This window comes from Aquarana catesbeiana, linkage group LG11 (assembly GCF_042186555.1).
Source record: "Aquarana catesbeiana isolate 2022-GZ linkage group LG11, ASM4218655v1, whole genome shotgun sequence".
NCBI lineage: Eukaryota > Metazoa > Chordata > Amphibia > Anura > Ranidae > Aquarana > Aquarana catesbeiana.
In genome coordinates this window covers 30,122,258-30,143,417 of record NC_133334.1, presented here as the reverse complement: position 1 = coordinate 30,143,417, position 21,160 = coordinate 30,122,258, and the positions used below count along the sequence as shown (strand labels likewise).

The 21,160-nt window shown below is 44.4% G+C and overlaps 1 protein-coding gene and 1 long non-coding RNA gene across 2 annotated transcripts in view; one reads left to right on the top strand and one right to left on the bottom strand.

Annotated features, from left to right (window-relative positions):
- LOC141111933 (uncharacterized) overlaps positions 1 to 5,656 on the top strand; it is a 53,849-nt gene extending 48,193 nt beyond the window's left edge. Inside the window, exons 11-13 of the mRNA XM_073604154.1 lie at positions 1,261 to 1,297; positions 2,344 to 2,466; positions 3,757 to 5,656. Coding sequence (XP_073460255.1) covers positions 1,261 to 1,297; positions 2,344 to 2,417 — 111 coding nt within the window. The 3' untranslated portion in view covers positions 2,418 to 2,466; positions 3,757 to 5,656. The remainder of the gene's footprint in view (positions 1 to 1,260; positions 1,298 to 2,343; positions 2,467 to 3,756) is intronic.
- Positions 5,657 to 12,782: 7,126 nt separating this feature from the next.
- On the bottom strand, positions 12,783 to 19,828 carry LOC141111932 (uncharacterized). The gene is made up of 3 exons (XR_012236484.1): positions 19,658 to 19,828; positions 17,340 to 17,519; positions 12,783 to 13,333 (listed from the first exon to the last, which is right to left on the bottom strand). It is a non-coding gene; the product is annotated as an uncharacterized lncRNA (long non-coding RNA).
- Between the last annotated feature and the right edge of the window lie 1,332 nt (positions 19,829 to 21,160).

Genomic DNA, 21,160 nt, shown 5'->3' with positions numbered 1-21,160 from the left:
TACCCAAATGACATTTTTTTCATTTTTTTAAAACAGATAAAGCTTTGTTTTGGTGGTATTTAATCACCACTGGGGTTTTTTATTTTTTGCTAAAAAAAATGAAAAAAGCCTGAAAATGTTGAAAAAAAAAGTTTTTCTCTGTTTTTGTTAGAAAATTTTGTAAATAAGTAATTTTCTCCTTCACTGTTGTACACTAATGAGACTTCACTGATGGGCACTGATGAAGTTGCACTGATGAGGCGGCACTGATGGGTACTGATGGGCGGCACTGATGAGCAGGCACTGATGGGCACTGAAAGGCAGCACTGATTGGCATCACTGATGGGCACTGATAGCACTGATGAAGCAGAACTGATGAGGCGGCACTGAGGGGTACTAATGGGCGACACTGATGAGCAGGCACTGATGGACACTGAAAGGCAGCACTGATTGGATTCACTGATGGGCACTGACTGGATTCACTGCTGGGCACTGACTGGCATCACTGCTGGGCACTGTTGGGGCTGCACTGATAATCAGGATTATCTGTACAGATCTCCCCTGTGAGGAAATGCCGCTGATCGACTCTCCTCTCCTCACACTCTTTAAGTGTGAGGAGAGGAAAGCCGATAAACCACATTTCATTGTTTACATGTGATCAGCTGTGATTGGACACAGCTGATCACATGGGTAAAGAGCCTCGCCATCAGCTCTTTACCGAGATCGGGGATGCGCTGTGTCCTGGGAACACAGTACACCACCGATTGCCGCGCTGCGTGCCCCAGTGGTAGCGCAAGTGCAGCGAGAGTGGGGCGATGTCATGTGACGTCGTCCCAGAACGAGAGAGCCACCTTGCGCCCGTCATTTTACTACATGGTGGGTGGGAGGTTGTAAAAAGCCTAATTTTAGCCCCATATTTTTTGGATAGAGTATGAAAGAATTCAAATATCTGTCAAACTTTTGTTCCTGTCTGTGACTCCATTGGGGTGATTTTCCCTCACTGCCTATCACTATGACACCCATACAAGAAATCAGGGGAGGAATTGTCACTGGGACAGGAAGTCACAGACAGCAATAAAAATATTGTCAGAAGTTCGAACCCTTCCTTACTATGCAAAATAGTATTTTGTCCCGCAAGAAAGGAGGGGGGATCTGTCCAATATGGACACAGATGGAGATAAAAACATAAACTCTGACACTTTCAAAGGGAAATAAAAAATTGTTGACTTTAATGAACCGTAAAATGAGTCAAATTAATTTCACGTTTTCGTTTGGTTTCAGGATCCTCACTATGGCAGTACAATGTCCATCTCTAATGGTAATTATTCTAACATTAGTGTGTCAGTCCATCTGTATTGTAGCAGAACTGTTCCAAGTTTATAGGGACAATTGTGCCAGACGTGGGCGTGGTTTGTCTATATGTAGTCTAATCATGACCAGAGTTTGGGTCAGGGTGGTATGCATTCCCCGTTTTTTTTTTTTTTATTGCTTTTACTGTTAAAGTTTGGAAAGTTTGTTACAATCTATCCTTTTTGGAAAGTCAAATGACAGGGTTCCTTAGCATGTCTACAGCCTGCTTTTTTTGTGACTAGCAAAGACCTCTTCCTCACTATAAAAAGTAGAAGTATTTCTTCTCTACACCCTAAGGGCTTTCCTCTTCTTCAATGATGCTGAGCTGATTCAAAGACTCTCCAGACACAACCACCCTGTGCCCTAAAGATGCCAACTAGGGGTGTTGTGTGAAAGCTCTCATGATTACTGGTTCCTCCTTGAGGGCATACTGAGAAGCCCAGCACAAACTGAAACCAGTGGTGGACTCCCAGAGATGGGATGGCTTCTCTTCCCAAAGGTTCCGGCCTACCAAGTACTGATGGCACTCAGCCTTCCTTTGGATGTTTTCAGATTAGCAGGGAAAGCCAAAACCTCCTGCTGCCAATAGCTCCTTTGCTTTGGCTCCCCACAGCAAAGCCTCTCTGCCATTTCAAGAACCAGCAGAAAGCAGCAAATGTAACTGAAGCCTTTCTGCTGCCCACTGCCACTGCATGAAGCCAACCTTTAGCTTGATGCCTAATCAGCAAGATCTGAGGTTGTGATGGCCAAGAGGAGGTTGTAGGTTAGGCATCATCCCATTGGACACAGTAATGAGACTCTACATAGGTTTCAGCCCAGCATTGACATTTGTATGACTGGTCTGATGCACCAGGGCGCCTGGTAGGAGCTCCCATGTAGATGTTGGACTGTGGGGGTGGGAAATAGCCAAAGGTGCCCAACATACTCAGAGTCTATATGCAGTGGTATTAGCAGGTGTGCTACTAAAGCAAAGCCTTCAGGTCCCTCATGCTTCCTTCTTGTGTTCTTCTGCAGATTTAGAGAACCACAAGAACCACATTTCAGGTCTACAGAACTCTATCAATGGTCATGCAAGTTTAACCCGATAGAACCAACCCTTGGGACTTCTTTCCCAGCTGAACAACTTCTTCGTGAATGGTATGTCTCCTCCTCCACCCACATGCTGACATTAGATTTCTTAATCCTTTCTTAAACCCAAATTCCTCACCCCAGTCATTTAACTTAACCCCTCCATAAAGCCATGCTTTTTCCCCGACTAACTTAAATAACCTAATTTTACCATGATACTTGGACCAGTGTTATGCTATGTAAGGTTGGAATGATGCGATGTTAAGGTACAGTAAAACCTTGGTTTGAGAGTGTTTTGCAAAACAAGCAAAATTTTTAAACACATTTTGACTTGATATACAAACGATGTCTTGATATACAAGTAGCATCATGTCACAACTGAGTATATAACAGAAGAGAGGCGCCTCTCTAATTGTAGCAATATGGTTACATTTAATGAAAGGTACAACATTTAGCAAGTCACATGGTTGATGATTAAAACAGGCACATCTAAATATGCAGGCATCCGGGGTAAATCTGTCCACACAGACCATCCTCCGCACCACCATCGACGTCATCCCTTCCACAAGCACTTCAAGCCTCGCTTTCAAAACCCTCTACTGCAGGGTAGTCGTCCCGGTCACGATTGCAGACTGACAGCGGTGAGAGCCGGCGGTGTGGAGGACAGTCTATGTGGACACCCGAATGCCTCCATACTTAGATGTGCCTCCTTTATTTATCAACCATGTGAGTTGCTAAATGTTGTAACTTTCATTAAATGTAACCATATTGCTACACTTAGAGGCGCCTCTCTTCTCTTTTATACTCTGGAGCTCCTGCTGGATTTTGCTTCTAATTCCCTTGTGGAGGCTTCCATTTGTGGATGGACATTTTATGGTTACACAACCTATTACATAGCTATAATCCTTTTATATGGACTATAAACTGAAGGATTTATGAATACAGGTAAATGGTTGTGGAACGAATCATCTGAGTTTCCATTATTTCTTATGGGGAATTTCACTTTGATATACAAGTGCTTTGGATTACAAGCGTGTTTCTGGAAAGAATTATGCTCTCAAAACCAAGGTTTTACTGTACTTTGCATAAAAGCGAGCAAAGCAATTTCCCCAAAATGTATTTTGAAGCAAAATTATGGATTTAGAGCTTACTATAACTTAATTGAAACAAAGTCTCAGATTTCGTCATGGAGACTGTTGAGGCAAAAATTTGCTTGTATAAAAAAAAAAAAAAAATCACAAGGATTTTTGATCCATATGTCCTTCAAAATGTAATTAAATGTTTTGGTTGAACATTCAGTTTGCCATGGAATGTCTACTTTAATTGGCTTCTAACACTTTTTTATCATCTACTTTCTAGAACGATTGCATTTTGATTGTGCTGTTCTGGATAAAATTCCATGGGGTTACTGGAAGAAATGTCGAAGTCGTCAGGATTTACAAAAAAGCAACATGGTACCCGACTTATGGTATTCCATGCCAGCAACCGAACACAGTTGACATTCACCATGGGGGCCCTTAGATTTTGAAGCCATTGCTTTATTTTACATATATGCCAAGTATGCTGTTGCGGTGGTTAATAATAGTGTTGAGGGTTAGGTTAGGTTCGTTTTAGGGCCAATGGTTGGCTTTTTGACTGTATGTACAGTATATTTTTTTAGTTTTGGATAGACTAGAGAAGGGTTAAACCCTTTGTCAATTTTTTTATTTTTTTCCCCCACTGGGGAAATTTACCTCTCTATTTATCCTGGTGACAAATATTAGATACATTCCAAACATTTTAGGTTGTCATCAGAGCAAGTCTTCCAATAGGGATACCAGTTTCAATGCCAACTCTCTAGGATGGAATTCTTTTCAAGTTGCAGAAATTTTCTTTTCATTTCATGTTGCTTCTCCAGTACAAAAATGGAAGGAAAGTCTCCCTGGCAAGACACGGGGGGGTCAACACTCCTTACTCTATCTAAAAGAAAAAGAATTTTCGATTTTACATACACTTTAACACTTTAATGTTAGGTACGGGAGTTAAGTTTAAAGTGGTTGTAAACCTCAGACATGAAATATGAACAAAGCATATAGTGTGTACTTGTCTCAATCCAGAGCACTAAGTGTCATTTCTGTCTGTTGCCTCCTTCCTCTGCTATCAGCATGAGTCACTTCTGACAACAAGTGAAAAATGGTGACAGGGGAGGGGCCGCTAGCAGATTGATAGCAGATTATGCTGTGAAAAGGGGGGGGGGGGGGATCTTAAAGCGGAGATCCCAAAAATGGAACTTCCGCTTTTCCGGTCCCCCCCCCCCCCTTCGATGTCACATTTGGCACCTTTGGGGGGGGGGGGGGGGAGCAGATACCTGTCTAATACAGGTATTTTGCTGCCACTTCCGGGCATAGATACCCGAGCCACCTGTGGGTATCTACGCCACTCCCCCCCCCCCTTCTGCAATACACACGGATCCCAGACCACAGCGAGGACCAGTGGGATAAGGTAGCGCGAGTCGCGCATGCGCAGTAGGGAACCAGGAAGGCTTCCCCCCTGATTCCCTCGCCGAGGATGGCGGCAGCACCCGACAGCCGAGTGACAGGCCGGCTTCGGCTGCCGACATCGCGGGCGCCCTGGACAGGTAAGTGTCCTTATTTAAAAAGTCAGCAGCTGCAGTATTTTGTAGCTGCTGACTTAAAAAAAAAATCAGCGGAACTCCGCTTTAAGTGCATTTCCACAAATTATCTTTATTTATGTATTTATTTTGTTCAGGCAAAGTAATTGAATTAGACAACTAATTAACCTTGCATATGAATATTTCATAATTGCTGTTGTCAGCCACCAGGTGGCAATCTAGGTTCTTTTTCAAATGTTTTCCTGGCTAACACTAGCTGCTCTGCTGAAGAAAAACATGAACTTTATAGGGGTAAATAGCTGAAGCTCAAAATACCTACACAGCCTAATGATCAAAAGAGTGATTCATCCTCCAGTGCTCTCTCTCTGCTCTAAATATCTCCATATAGAGACAGCTGGTTCTAAAACTAGTAGCTGCCGCTGTGCTCTCTCATTAAAAATCCTAGATGGGTGGGTGCATGGGTGCCTCCTGCACATAGGTGTGTGCAGCCTATTACATTAAGGTGTGCAACTCAAAACTCAAACGCACATGCGTGTGGCTATATATATATATATATATATATATATATATATATGTACTGTATGTATGTATGGATAGACACAAACTCTTTTAAATAAATGTAAACAAACATTTTTAAATGTATAAAAACATTTTTAAATACATTTTCTATCTTATGGCAGAACCGGTCAAAGGGAGAGAGAGAAGGAAAAGGAGGGGCGGTGAGGGGGAGGGGGGGGTGAGAGAGAGGGGGGTCAGAGAAAGAGAGAGGGGAGGGAGAGGGGGTGAGAGAGAAAGAGAGAGAGAGAGAGAGGGGGGTGAGATTGAGATAGAGGGGGTGAGAAAGAGAGAGAATAAAGGGGGGGTGAGTGAGGGTGAGAGAAAGAGAGGGGGTGAGAAAGAATGAGGGTGAGAGAAGAGAGGGGGTGAGCGAGGGTGAGAGAAAGGGGGAGAGAGAGGGGAGTCAGAGAAAAAAAGAGGGGAGGGAGAGGGTGAGAGAGAGGGGGGGACAGAGAAAAAAAAGGGGGGTGAGAGAGAGGATAGCACTATCGCAAGGGGTGATTACTTAGGGTGTGCCCAGGCAATCACGGCACCCCCCCAACCCCCCCCCCCCCCCCCCCCCCCGCGCACATGCCTATGCTCCTGCATTAAATGTTTTTTGTAAAATAAAAATGTTATAGAAATAGAAATTAAAAATTGAAAAGCATTGCCTTTAGAACAACTTTAAAGTGGTTGTAAAGTCAGAAGGTTTTTTATTTTAAAAACTCAGACAACGTAACTACAAATCACTATATATAACTTAATTTAGGTGTTTTCAATCAAAGTGCCATATATAGTATTCTAAAAAAAAAAAACCTTCTTACTTGTTATAATATATAGTGGGGATGACAAGTATTCAGACCACCTTAAATTTTTCACTCTTTGTTATATTGTAGACATTTTCTAAAATCATTTAAAGGGGTTGTAAAGATAAAAATTTTTTCACCTTAATGCATTCTATGCATTAAGGTGAAAAAACTTTTGACAGTACCGCCGCCCCCAGGCCCCCCGTTTTACTTACCTGACGCCTCGAATCTTCGCTGCTCGTCCTCGTCATCTTCATTGCAGCTCAGCCTGGTCGCTGATTGGCTGCAGTGGATGGATTGAAAGCAGCGCAGCCATTGGCTCGCGCTGCTGTCAATCACATCCGATGACGCGGCGCGCCGGGGGGCGGGGCCGAGTGATACAGCGAGCGGCTATAGCCGCCGGCTGTATCACGGGAGCGTGCCCGCAAGCACTCACCACCATGCGAGGGAGCTCGCATTAAGGTGGTTAATGCTTGCGGGGAGGAGCTGAAACAGCCGCCGAGGGACCCCAGAAGACCAGGTTCGGGGCCACTCTGTGCAGAACGAGCTGCACAGTGAAGGTAAGTATAACATGTTTGTTATTTTAAAAAAAAAAAAAAATACCTTTACAACCCCTTTAAGTTCATTTTTTTCCTCATTAATGTACACACAGCACCCCATATTGACAGAAAAACACAGAATTGTTGACATTTTTGCAGATTTATTAAAAAAGAAAAACTGAAATATCACATGGTCCTAAGTATTCAGACCCTTTGCTCAGTATTTAGTAGAAGCCCCTTTTGATCCAATACAGCCATGAGTCTTTTTGGGAAAGATGCAATAAGTTTTTCACACCTGGATTTGGGGATCCTCTGCCATTCCTCCTTGCAGATCCTCTCCAGTTCTGTCAGGTTGGATGGTAAACGTTGGTGGACGGCCATTTTTAGGTCTCTCCAGAGATGGTCAATTGGTTTTAAGTCAGGGCTCTGGCTGGGCCATTCAAGAACAGTCACTGAGTTGTTGTGAAGCCATTCCTTCATTATTTTAGCTGTGTGCTTAGGGTCATTGTCTTGTTGGAAGGTAAACCTTCGGCCCAGTCTGAGGTCCTGAGCACTCTGGAGAAGGTTTTCATCCAGGATATCCCTGTACTTGGCCGCATTCATCTTTCCCTCGATTGCAACCAGTCGTCCTGTCCCTAAAGCTGAAAAACACCCCCACAGCATGATGCTGCCACCACCATGCTTCCCTGTTGGGACTGCATTGGACAGGTGATGAGCAGTGCCTGGTTTTCTCCAAACATTCCGCTTAGAATTAAGGCCAAGAAGTTCTATCTTGGTCTCATCAGACCAGAGAATCTTATTTCTCACCATCTTGGAGTCCTTCAGGTGTTTTTTAGCAAACTCCATGCGGGCTTTCATGTGTCTTGCACTGAGAAGAGGCTTCCGTCGGGCCACTCTGCCATAAAGCCCCAACTGGTGGAGGGCTGCAGTGATGGTTGACTTTCTACAACTTTCTCCCATCTCCTGACTGCAGCTCAGTTTGGCCGGACGGCCAGCTCTAGGAAGGGTTCTGGTCGTCCCAAACGTCTTCAATTTAAGGATTATGGAGGCCACTGTGCTCTTGGGAACCTTAAGTGCAGCAGAAATTTTTTTGTAACCTTGGCCAGATCTGTGCCTTGTCACAATTCTGTCTCTGAGCTCTTCAGGCAGTTCCTTTGACCTCATGATTCTCATTTGCTCTGACATGCACTGTGAGCTGTAAGGTCTTATATAGACAGGTGTGTGGCTTTCCTAATCAAGTCCAATCAGTATAATCAAACACAGCTGGACTCAAATGAAGGTGTAGAACCATCTCAAGGATGATCAGAAGAAATGGACAGCACCTGAGTTAAATATATGAGTGTCACAGCAAAGGGTCTGAATACTTAGGACCATGTGATATTTCAGTTTTTCTTTTTTAATAAATCTGCAAAAATGTCAACAATTCTGTGTTTTTCTGTCAATATGGGGTGCTGTGTGTACATTAATGAGGAAAAAAATAAACTTAAATTATTTTAGCAAATGGCTGCAATATAACAAAGAGCGAAAAATTTAAGGGGGTCTGAATACTTTCCGTCCCCACTGTAGGTTTTTGTGAACGCTCCTGCTTGTATCTCACCACCCCCATTACTACTGCTGTCTTCCGTGTCTATACAGTAATATATTTTCGCCCTCAGTATGTAGCTGTGGCTATAATCCTGCGCATGCGCATTATTCCCTGAAGCCTCCCCTCCTCTCCACAACCCCTGTGGCGTAGGGAGTCACATGAGGTCCAGGCTCAGCTTCTCAATGGGAGTATCGTGGGATCTCGGGGCTGACGCCAGAATTAGGAAATGATGCAGCCCCGGCATATACACAGCATTTTTAAAATAAGGGCTAACAGCGCATGCACCGGTGACATCTTTCAAGAGAAACATAAAGATTACACAGAAAGCAAGCCGGTAAGAAGCAATAAAAACATAGCAAAAAATACTATAGGCTACACTTATTAAAGCGGACTTCCACCCACTTTTGAGAGGTGGTCTTAAATGAAAGACCACCTATCCACCGCTCGTTTTTGGCTAGTTAAAATTCTTTTTTTTTTCTTCTATCTTACCTTTTTATGAAGTACAGCCTGTACTTCCGATCCATCTGGTCCGCGGCGCAGGAAGTCATATGCTTTTCTTCGGCAAGCCCCCCTGATATCTTTTGGGACATGTGTGTGTCACAAAGCGCCGCGCGACTCGCGCATGCGCAGTAGGAAACAAGGCTCCGCTGCCTGTTTCCCTTAACCACTTCAATACCAGTCACTTAGACACCTTCCTGCCCAGGCCAATTTTCAGCTTTCAGTGCTGTCGCAATTTGAATGACAATTGCGCGGTCATGCTACACTGTACCCAAACAATTTTTTGATCATTTTGTTCCCACAAATAGAGCTTTCTTTTGGTGGTATTTGATCACAAGTTTTTCTTTGTTTCTGTTAAAAAATTTTGTAGATAAGTACGTTTTCTTCTTCAATGACGGGCACTGATATGGCTGCACTGACGGGCACTGATGGGCACCGATGAGGTGGCACCAATGAGGTGGCACTGACGGGCACTGATGATGGGCACTGATAGGCGGCACTGATGGGCACTGATAGGTGTCACTGATGGGCACTGATAGGTGGCACTGGTATGTGGCACTGATGGGTACTCATAGGTGGCACCGATGGGCACTCGTAGGTGGCATTGATGGGTACTTATGGGTGGCACTGATGGGTACTTATGGGTGGCACTGATAGGTGGCACAGATGAGCACTGATGGGCACTGATAGGTGGGTACTGATGTGCACAGATGGGCACTGACAGGTGGCACCGATGCACACTGATGGGTGGCACTGATGACACTGATTGGTGGCACTGATGACACTAATGGGTGGCATTGCTGGGCATCACTAAAATATAATGGTGGCAATCAGTGCCTATTTGTGGGCACTGATTGGCGCAGATTGGGCACAGACTGGGCACATGTGGATGGCCATGGGGTACATACCTGTCCATCCACATGTTGCCCCCTTCCCTGGTGGTCCTAGTGGCGTCCCTGGTGGTCCAGTGTGGTCATCTGAGGGGGGCTGTGCTGATAAACAATCAGCGCAGACCCCCCTGTCAGAAAAGCCACCGACCGGCTCTCCTCTACTCGCGTCTGTCAGACGCGAGTAAGGATCAACGGCTCTTCCTATTGACATCGTGACCAGCCGTGATTGGATACGGCTGATCATGTGGTAAAGAGCCTCCGCCTCAGACTGACATACCACTCCACCGATCACTGCGATGCGCGCCCCCGCGGGCGTGCGGCGGCATGTTATCCTGCTGGACGTCATATGACGCCCAATCAGGATAACGGAACCACCGCCCGGCCGTCAATCTGCTACAGGCCGGGCAGGAAGTGGTTAATTAGAATTGCGGCGCCTGCACCCGATCCGATGGACGGATCGGCCTCAGGGGGGCCGACATCGCGTTTGTAGCTGCTGACTTTAAAAAAAATAAAAAATTTGCAGGTGGAACACCGCTTTAATTTGAAAGAAACTAGTTGGAATGGGTTTACAACCATTTTAATGCATTCCATGCATTAACATAAAAAGCCTTCTGTGTGCATCAGCCCCCCAATACTTAACTGAGCCCCAACTCTATCCAGCGATGTCCACGAGTGCCTAGGCAGTCCGGGACTTTCCTCCTGATTGGCTGAGACACAGCAGAGGCGCCATTGGCTCCCACTGCTGTCAATCAAAGCCAGTTAGTAAATCAGGAGGGAGAGGGGGCGGGGCCAAACAGGGGCTCCGCGTCTGAATGGATGGAGCTGTGACTCAACTTGGGTGCCCCCATAGCAAGCTGCTTGCTGTGGGGGCACTCGGCAGGAAGGAGGGGCCAGGAGCACAGAAGAGGGACCCGAGAAGAGGAGGATCGGGGCTGCTCTGTGCAAATCCACTGCACAGAGGAGGTAAGTATAAAATGTTTGTTATTTTTAGAGAAAAAAAAACGAGACTTTACAATCAGTTTTTTGGTAATGCATGCAGGAGTGCAAAAAAAAAAATTCAGGAGACAGAGAAGAAGAAGAGGAGAGATCTGAATAGGTGTAGTGGATCAACGCACCAAATGTGAGGTTTAATAAAGAGAAGTAGAAGATTGGATACATCTACTCATATCAAGCCCATCCAAGTGTCAAGCATCCTGATAGAGCGCTTGGCGTGTCTCCATGCGGAGATGGTAGGTGGTCGCTCTTGATGCTCATTGGTGTATTCTGGATGATCCTTTCCCTGACAAGATTATGATCCCGGTGTGCAATGAAGTGAGATACCTCTGTCCCAAAAAAATGCAGATGAGGTCCGCGAAGGCACCCCAGGGTGAGACTTGGAGGTGTTCTCATCAGAAGGTGCGTATTTATTAGTCATGAAAAATGTAGCAACACTACCAACGCGTTTCATGGTATGATGATGGCCACTTCTTCAGGGTTGGTGTACAGAACACTGAGTAAAGGAGGACCACTTCTTCAGGGTCAGTGTACACAGTTAGTGCATAGGTCATAAAATAGAACGTATATATATGTATATATATATATATATATATATATATATCTATATCTCTCTCTCTCTCTATATATATATATATATATATATATATATTTATATATATTTATTTATTTATTTTATATATATATAGTATCCGATTTATCTTAAATTTAAATTCCAATTATTATAGATATTATGTTATATATATATATATATATATATATATATATATATATATCATATAATAAATCTTATAGTGGAAAAACTGCGCATATACATGTGTATACAGAAAAAAAAAGATAAATAAATACACACAATTGAATAAAATAGATACAATAGTATAGATACAATAGTATATACAATAGTATAGAATAAACATGGTAAAATATGATATACACTGAGTTTATGTAATGATCATTTAACGTGAATTATTTATTATTTCATATGCAAACTTTATTGTGAGGGACACGGACTGGGGATAGGAGTAAAAGCGGTATTAAACCCAAAACCAAAAATGTCATGTATTGCAGAATGTATACCAATCGTTAGATGTGGTGGCTGCATTCGTTTTCTTTTCTGTGGCTCTTTTTCCTTCTTTTTTTCACCTGGTGATCTGGCCGGTAACGCACCTCCTGTATTAGCGAGACACAACTCTGGAGGAAGGAGAACAGGAGGCACAGCAGACAGCAGCATTGTCAGTCTAGGGGGAGGGGAGTGTTAAATGTATTCGCAGACTTAGATACACTAACAAACTGAAAGCAAACTCCAGCTCACACTTTATAATCAGTTACAGCAAGCAGGTTTGTTTCCCCTTTAAAAGAAAAGTTTTACATGAATAAATAAAAGCTGATCATTTGTAAGCCCCCCCTGCCAGTGTTAAGTGGTTTGCCTCATCCATGTAAACTGATACATTCTGCTGGAGAGCTTGTGCTTTAAAAAAAAAAAAAACGACAGACTTGCTGGTTGGTTCACTAGATGAAAATAGAAAGAAAGCCTAAAAAACGGAAACTAATACAGCCATATCATCTAAAGATTGGTAAGCTGCAATATAATACATGTTTGCTTTTGAGTTTAAAGTAGAACTGAAGGTAAAACTTCTGTTCATTTTGGATAGAGTAAGGAAGGGTTATAACTCCCGTCAGTTGTTTTGGCCTCTGTGTCCCATTGTGGAGATTTCCCTTCACTTCCTGTCCCATAGCCAAACAGGAAGTGAGAAGAAATCCCTCCAAAGTGAGGGAACCCTTGGTTGTCCCCAAGATTTCTGCTCTATTCTTGTTCTGGGGACAACCCAAAATTTGGCTTCTTTTTTTTTTTTTTTTTTTACTTTCACTGGTGGTAATATTGGTAAATATAAAGAGAGAGTCTCCCTAACGGGGGGGGGGGGGGGGGGGGTACAGACAGCAATAAAAACCAGACAGGGGATCTAATTCTTCTCCACTCTTAGGAGGGGAGGGGGTTAAGTTTTAGTGCCATTATTAGGTTAAAGGGATACTCAGGGGAACTTTGCTATTTTTACCTTTTTTTTTTTTTTTTGGAACCGAAAGCCCCCGACCAACAACCACCACACCGGCTCCTGACACCAAAAATTGTAGACTGTTTTGCCGTGAGCAAAAATTTGCTTTTGTGGACAATTCTGTGAAGTTTGTGCATCAAGCAATGGATGAAGTGATATGTAATATAATCGCACATAGGAAGAGTAAACTAAATGGAAACCTGACATGGACATTTAATTAGATAAAGCACCGTGTATAATAAACAAGAAAAAAAAAAAATAAAAAACATTTCATTTATATTTTTATCCTTTTATGCATCTTAGTGCTTCTGATCTCCTCTGCCCTTTTGCAGCCACATGCACTCGCTCCAGCATCAGCTACACATCAATTGTTCTGGACCGGCTCACTGACATTGACCAAGGTGTACCAGGTCCGAGCAAGGTGTTCTGGTTAGACAAAAAAGGGAAGTGCATCGAAAATAGCCACATCCGTAAATAATTGAAGAAGAAATAAATGGTAGTACCAAGTATTACCAGGAGGGGGGACTTTGAAGGCTAAGAAACAATGGAGAGGAAACAGTATACAATGTTCAAATTTATTAAGGTTTAACAATTACATAGAAAAAAATAAATAAAATGTCTAGCATTTATGCATCCATGTATAATGTGCAGTGAGCCCTTGTATGTCTACGCGTTTCGCCGCTAGGCTTCCTCAGGACACAGCCAAGGTTCACAAGCGCAACAGATAAGAGAATATGTTTCTCTATCTTAGTTTTGAAGTAGGTCACATATAGTCACGGTAAGGTAAATGCTAAAGCTAAAAAAATGGATTGAATATAGCTGAATGTATAGGCAGGGGCATATGAGTAATAGGTTGCTATTCCTAATTCTGAAAGGCCAAAGGAAAAGGGGGCCCAAAGGTTTCCAACAAGGAGTCCTTCATAGGAATTCAGCTGTGCTGATGGCTATATATAGCCTAACAGTATGACGCTGTATATTCACAGTTCGAATATAACAGTATGCAGTGGATTGCTGTCTCCCAGGGGCATACTGTTATATTCGAGCTGTGAATATACAGCGTCATACTGTTAGGCTATATATAGCCATCAGCACAGCTGAATTCCTATGAAGGACTCCTTGTTGGAAACCTTTGGAAATTGGAAAAATTCTGAAATTCGAAGATTCGGAAATTTGAAGATTCGGAAATTCGAAAATCCGAAAATTGAATTCGAAATTTTGAAAATTCCGAAAATAAGAACAAAAATCCAAAAATTAGAAAACCCTTGAATTTGAAAATCTGAAATAATAACTAACGAATACGAATTTATCCAAAATTATGAATCAGCCGAAATAATGAATGCCGCATCTAAATGAATGGAACGTAACAAATTAATAATTATAATAAATAATAATAAAAACTTTTTATTATTATTATTTATTGTTATTAATTTGTTACGTTCTATTCATTCAGATGCGACATTCGTTATTTTGGATAATTCATAACTTTGGATAAATTTGTATTCGTTACGTTCACCAAATTTGAAAGGAAATTCCAATACCTATAATTTAATAGTTATTATTAGTTAGTTATTTCGTATTTTCGAATTTTCGTATTTTCAGATTTTCATTCTAATTTGCGGATTTTCGTTCTTTTGAATTTCCGAATTTTCACATTTTCGAATTTCCAAATTCGAATTTTTGAATTTCTGAATTTTCAAATTTTCGAATTTCCAAATTAGAATTTTAAAATTTTCGAATTTTCCAATTTCCCAATTTTCGGATTTCGAATTTCTGAATTTTTTCGGATTTACGATTTTATTTAAAAATAATGAATTTCCATCATAACGAATGACCCGAAAAACGAAAAAAACGAAACGAAACTGAACAACTTTTTTGGCAGTGCACATGTCTAGTTCTGGTGATTGTCTAGTGTTGCCAACCGCCAATATTTTTACTGACAGCCAGTAAAAAACGGGCACTTTTCTCCTGCCAGTAAATGCCAGTTACAGGAAAAGGTTGCAAGTAAAAATACGGCTGTAATGCTCGCAGTTCCGGTTTGGGGCCGGCCAAGACCCTCCGAGTTCCTGCTACAATGTGTTCGGTGGCACCGACAGGGGGACAGTTCTAGCGGATGTCATGGTGCAAGGCAGCCGAGCGGTGCAGCCGATGCCTCGTGTGTGAGTCTGCAGGATCGGAGCAAGGCACACTAAAGAAAATGGTGAAAAGAAATGTAAGAAGCTTTTATTGCAAAAGAAACTTGAAAATATGAATCTTCTGCAATAAGGTAAAAACGATGCTAGATTTCTCAGCATTTTTAACCTAAAGCATGACATTTGCCCTCAACAAGGGTTCTTGTCTTCTTCAGAATAAAATCTGGATTCTTTAAAATTCGATGTTATATCTAAAAAGACAGATGTTACAATCCCCAACAGAATATGACCATTAATTCCAAGGGGCGCCATTTAGAATAACTGGCACTGCATCGCACAGCACATAGAACAGGGGCATTGCCATGCATAATGACAATGCATGTTAATGCGTAGAACACATTGTCACAATACACAAATGTAAATGGGCCCTAAATGTTTTCTCTGTTGTGAGGATTTAGATCATTACCGCTCACCCACTGGTTGCTAGAGGTTACTGCACATCATTACTGCTCACCCATTGGTTGCTAGAGGTTACTGCACATCATTAACGCTCACTGATTGGTTGCTAGAAGTTACTGCATGGCATTACCGCTTACTCATTGGTTGCTAGAGGTTACTGCACATCATTACTGCTTACTGATTGGTTGCTAGAGGTTACTGCACATCATTACTGCTTACTGATTGGTTGCTAGAAGTTACTGCACATCATTACCACTCACTAATGGGTTGCTAGAGGTTACTGCACATTATTAACGCTCACTGGTGGGTTGCTAGAGTTTACTGCACATTATTACTGCTCACTGATTGGTTGCTATAGGTTACTGCTTATCATTATCACTCATTGATTGCTTGCTAGAGGTTACTGCACATTTTTACCGCTCACTGATTGATTGCTATGGATTACTCCATATCATTATCGCTCACTATTTGCTTACTGGGTGGCAGGGCAGTATAATGATAGGGGGTAGGGTGATAGGATGCCAAAAGTGGGGTACAGGAGGAATGAGGATGATAATGGTAGGAGGTAGGGTGGTAGGATGCCAGAGGTGGGGTAAAGGGGGATGATGAGGTGGGGTGGTAGGCAGCTGACAGTGGGGTACAGGGGGGATGAACATAAGGATAATTATAATGGGGGTAGGGTGGTGGATGCTAGAAGTGGGGTAAAGGGGATGATGATAACAGGGGGTAGGATGCCAGAGGTGGGGTAGAGAGGGATGATAGGGATGTTGATGACAATAGGTGTGGTGGTAGGATGTCAGCAGTGGGGCACAGGGGGATGATGATGAGGTGGTATGGTAGGCAGCTGACAGTAGGGTACAGGGGGATGAAGATAAGGATAATCATAATGGGATAGGGTGGTGGATGCTAGAGGTGGGGATGAGGATGACAGGAGGTAGGGTGGTAGGATGTCAGAGGTGGGGTACTGGGGATGATGATTACCGGGGGTGAGGTAGTAGGATTATGGCAGAGGGGTACGGGGGTGATGAAGATGATAGGGGGTGGGGTAGTAGGATACCAGGCACAGGGGGATTATGATAAAGACGGAGATGATGATGACGGGGGATAGGTTGGTAGGAAGCTGTCAGTGGGGTACAGGGGGGATAAAGATAAGGATGATAACAGGGGTGGGGTGGTGGATGCTAGAGGTGGGGTACATGGGGATGATGGGGATGTTGATGACAGGAGGCAGGGTGGTAGGATGTCAGGGTTGCGGTACGGGGGGATGAGGATGACAGGGTGTGGGGTTTTAGGAAGCTGGCAGTGGAGTACCAGGAGGGATTAAGATGAGGATGATGACAGGGGGTGGGGTGGACCATGGTAGGATGCCAGAGGTGGGGTACAGAGGGATGATGGGGATGTTTATGACAATGGATGAGGTGGTAGGATGTCAGCAGTGGGGTACAGGGGGGATGATGATGAGGTGGGGTGGTAGGCAGCTGAAAGTGGGATACAGGAGGATGAAGATAAGGATGATGATAACGGGGGTAGGGTGGTGGATGCTAGAGGTAGTGTACATGGGGATGATGATGACAGGGGTAAGTTGGTAGGAAGCTGACAGTGGGAAGTATTACAGGAGGTAGGGTGGTAGGATGCCAGGAACAGGGGGATGATGAGGAGGATAATGATGATGGCATGGGGTCAGTAGGTGGCATATGCCAGATGGCATGCATATTATCACTCAGGGCTGTGTGTGTGAGGTCACACAGGCGGAAGGCAGCGGTAATTCTCGGGGCGCCCTCAATCAGGAGGTGGCATCACAGGATGGTGCAGTGTCGGGCACGGGCAGAACCGTTATGCTGTACCTTTGAGGCTGTTAGTTGCAGACTGGCTCCTGGATGATCGCTAGGCGCCAACTCTGACAGGTCCTCCATTTCAGATCGTCCACCATGCAGAGGGGATCAGGGAGCTGCTCAGCCGCTGCGGGCATTATCCAAGCTCTGCACATAGCCGGAGATCAGCGGTGCACGGCAGGAGGGGAGGAGCTGGATGCGAAGGAAAGAAGGAAATGGCGGCACGGACCAGCATAAAATTAGTAGTTTTATTTCAAATCCATTAAAGATGAGTAAAGTACACTCTGCGCACACATTACATGTGGCTTCAGCAAACACGTTTCACACAAATGTGCTTGGTCATTGCTAATTGATCATGGGTTCTGCTCTGGCTTAAGGCCGGGTTCACACTGGTACAACACGACAGTCGTACGACTGTGGATCTGACTTTGCCCTGCGACTTTCATCCGACTTCAATGAACGGGGATCCGACTTTGATCCCCACAATACCAGACACTTTGCATCTGGTATGACTCTTTAGGAGAAACTCCACACCGAATTTAAAAAAACGGCATGGGGTTCCCCCTTCAGGAGCATACTAGGCTCTTCAGTCTGGTATGGATCCTAAGTGGAACCCCCACGCGTGGGCTCCCCCACAAAATCCATACCGGACCCTTATCCGAGCACACAGCCCGGCAGGTCAGGAAAGGGTGTGGGGATGAGCGAGCGCTCCCCCCCCTCCTGAACCATACCAGGCCAAATGCCCTCAACATGTGGGGGTGGGTGCTTTGGGGCAGGGGGGTCCTGCGCCCCCACCCCAAAGTACCTTGTCCCCATGTTGATGAGGACAAGGGCCTCTTCCCGACAACCCTGGCCGGTGGTTGTCGGGATCTGCGGGCGGGGGGCTTATCGGAATATGGAAGCCCCCTTTAAAAAGGGAGGGCCCCAGTTCCCAGCCCCCCACCCTATGTGAATGAGTATGGGGTACATTGTACCCCTACCCATTCCCCTAAAAAAAAAAACAAAGTGTCAAAAATAAACACAGTACACAGGTTTTTAAAGTATTTTATTCAGGCAGCTCCGGCATTTCTTCCGATTTCTTCTCCCCTCTCCGGCTCTTCTCCTTCTTTTGGCAATGTCTTCTCCGTCTGACGGTTCTCCTTTGCTCCCCGCTGATGTCTTCTAGCCCTCTATGGTTCTTCTCCTCTGTGCGCTTCTTCTGCCTCTGCTGGACCTCCTCTCTCCGCTATCTTCTCTCTCTGTTCTTCCTCTGATGTTGACTCAACGCTCTCTCCCGCTCTAATGCTGGGGCCGCCGTGTGCCAATACTTATATTGGCATGGGGCGGGCCACCTAATGACATCATCTGGAGGCCCGCCCTCTTGTGACGTCACCGCCCCTATCATGCCTTGGGCAGTGACATCACAAGGGGGCGGGCCTCCACGCCAATATAAGTGTTTATTTTTGACACTTTTTTTTAGATGAATGGGTAGGGGTACATACTCATTCACATAGGGTGGGGGGCCAGGAACTGGGACCCCCCTTTTTAAAGGGGGCTTCCAGATTCCGATAAGCCCCCCGCCCGCAGACCTCTGACAAAGAGGCCCTTGTCCTCATCAACATGGGGACAAGGTGCTATGGGGTGGGGGGGTGCAGGACCCCCCCCTGCCCCAAAGCACCCACTCCCCCATGTTGAGAGCATGTGGCCTTGTATGGTTCCGGAGGGGGGGGGGGGGGCGCTCGCTCGTCCCCACCCCCTTTCCTGACCTGCCATGCTGCATGCCCCGATAGGGGCCTGGTATTGATTTTGGGGGCACCCCACGCAGTTTTTTTGGCATGGAGGTTCCCCTTAAATTCCAAACCAGAGCGAAGGGACTTGTATGCTTTTGGAGGGGGGACCCCATGCCGTTTTTTTTTTCAATTTGGCGTGGAGTTCCCCTATAAGATCCTCAGAGCACAATTCGCATGCCAAAGCCGGATCAGTTAAGATGATGATCCGACTTTGAGCCGATAGTGATATTCAATGGGCTGAAGTATGATCAAAGTCGGACCAAAGTAGCTTAGGAACTTTTTTTTTAAGTCGGACAGACTTGTGTCAGACCAGTTAAGAGGACTCTTATAGGGAACCATTGATTTGCATACATCATGCGACATGAGCTCCCAATGTCGGAGCGTTTGTCGTACCAGTGTGAACCCAGCCTCAATCTGTGTAAACGCAGGTGAGGCATAATCAAATGACAACCCCTGCTGCAATCCAACAGACAAACCAAAAAGCACACACATGGGAACAGAGGGGCACCAGACTGAGTCAAGTATAAATCATACATTTAAAAAAAACAAGTAGTAACTCACAGGTTAAATTAGATGAGTTCAGTATGTGGTGAAAATCGCCAGTCCTGGAGTCCTATAAACGTCCTATTTGGCGTGACGTCCTGTTTTCCCTTTGCAGCCTGGGGCACTGGTGTGATCTTACAGGGATCCACTGGAGGCTGGGGACCAGGAAGCAGGAAATGGAAAGCAGCTGGTCGTGACGTCACAGGAACACGAAATGTAATTATTCACAGTGGCAAGGAATGGTAATGCATTTCGAAGCTACAGCTTCTTCATCAGACCATCGCTTCACTCTAAGGGTCGGTTCACACTACAACGACCTGGGATCCAACCTGTCAGCCCTCAAGTCACCCCAAGTCGCCTGGCTTTGGGAAATGCATTATAGTCAATAAGAGCCATCTTAATGTACACTACTGAAGTCGCTCCGACTTCAAAAAAGGTTCCTGTACTACTTCAACCCGACTTGTAGGCGACCTGTACCCATAGAATTCAATGGAAGTCGCCTCCAAGTCGGATCGCCATCTATATTGAAGCGACTTTACGGGAAAAGAAATTAGGTTACCCAGGCAAACCCCTCCCTCCCAGAGAGCTGATTATTCTGTGATTGGCCACAGCCAAAGTCGCCTGTCCTGGAGGCGACTTGAAGTCGCGCTGTAAGTTGCTTAAAGTCGCGTTGAAGCCGCGTTGAAGTCGCCTTGCAAAGTCGCGCTGAAGTCGTGTGGTCCCTGTGTGAATCGGCACTCAGGGAGCTGCCTCCAGGTGCTAATCATACAAGATCTCGGATCATTCATGGACATTATTTATTATTTATTTATTTATTTAAGCTACTTATATAGCGCTGTCAATTTACGCAGCGCTTTACATATACATTGTAAATTCACATCGGTCCCTACCCTCAAGGAGCTTACAATCTAAGGCAGGGATCCTCAAACTATGGCCCTCCAACTGTTACGGAACTACACGTCCCATGAGGCATTATAAAACTCTGACATTCACAGACATGACTAAGCATGATGGGAATTGTAGATCCTGAACAACTGGAGGGCCGTAGTTTGAAGACCCCTGAATTAAGGTCCCTAACTCACATTCATATACTAGGGCCAATTTAGACAGCATTATGTTTTAACAAATGTTTTAATATTATGTGTGCTTACTCACACACACATTTTATGTATACCTATATTCCTGTTGAACACAAGTAGAGAGGCGCCTCTGAGTGCAGTATTATAGAAATAATGCTTTTAATAATATATGTAGATCAACTCACATTTTGTAGGAATAAACAGGCATGGTATAAATAATAGAGTGACGCATCCCCAAAATATATTTTCCAAAATAACCCCTTTGCACAAAATATTGTTTTTTTCGGTCGCTACATCGACGATATAATCATAATCTGGGATGGTTCTGTCGATGCGATTGACTGTTTTGTGGAATACTGTAATAAGGATCAATACGGGTTGTCTTTCACGTTTGTCACCAATCCCAATACGCTACCATTTCTTGAGCTTGAATTAGGTCGCG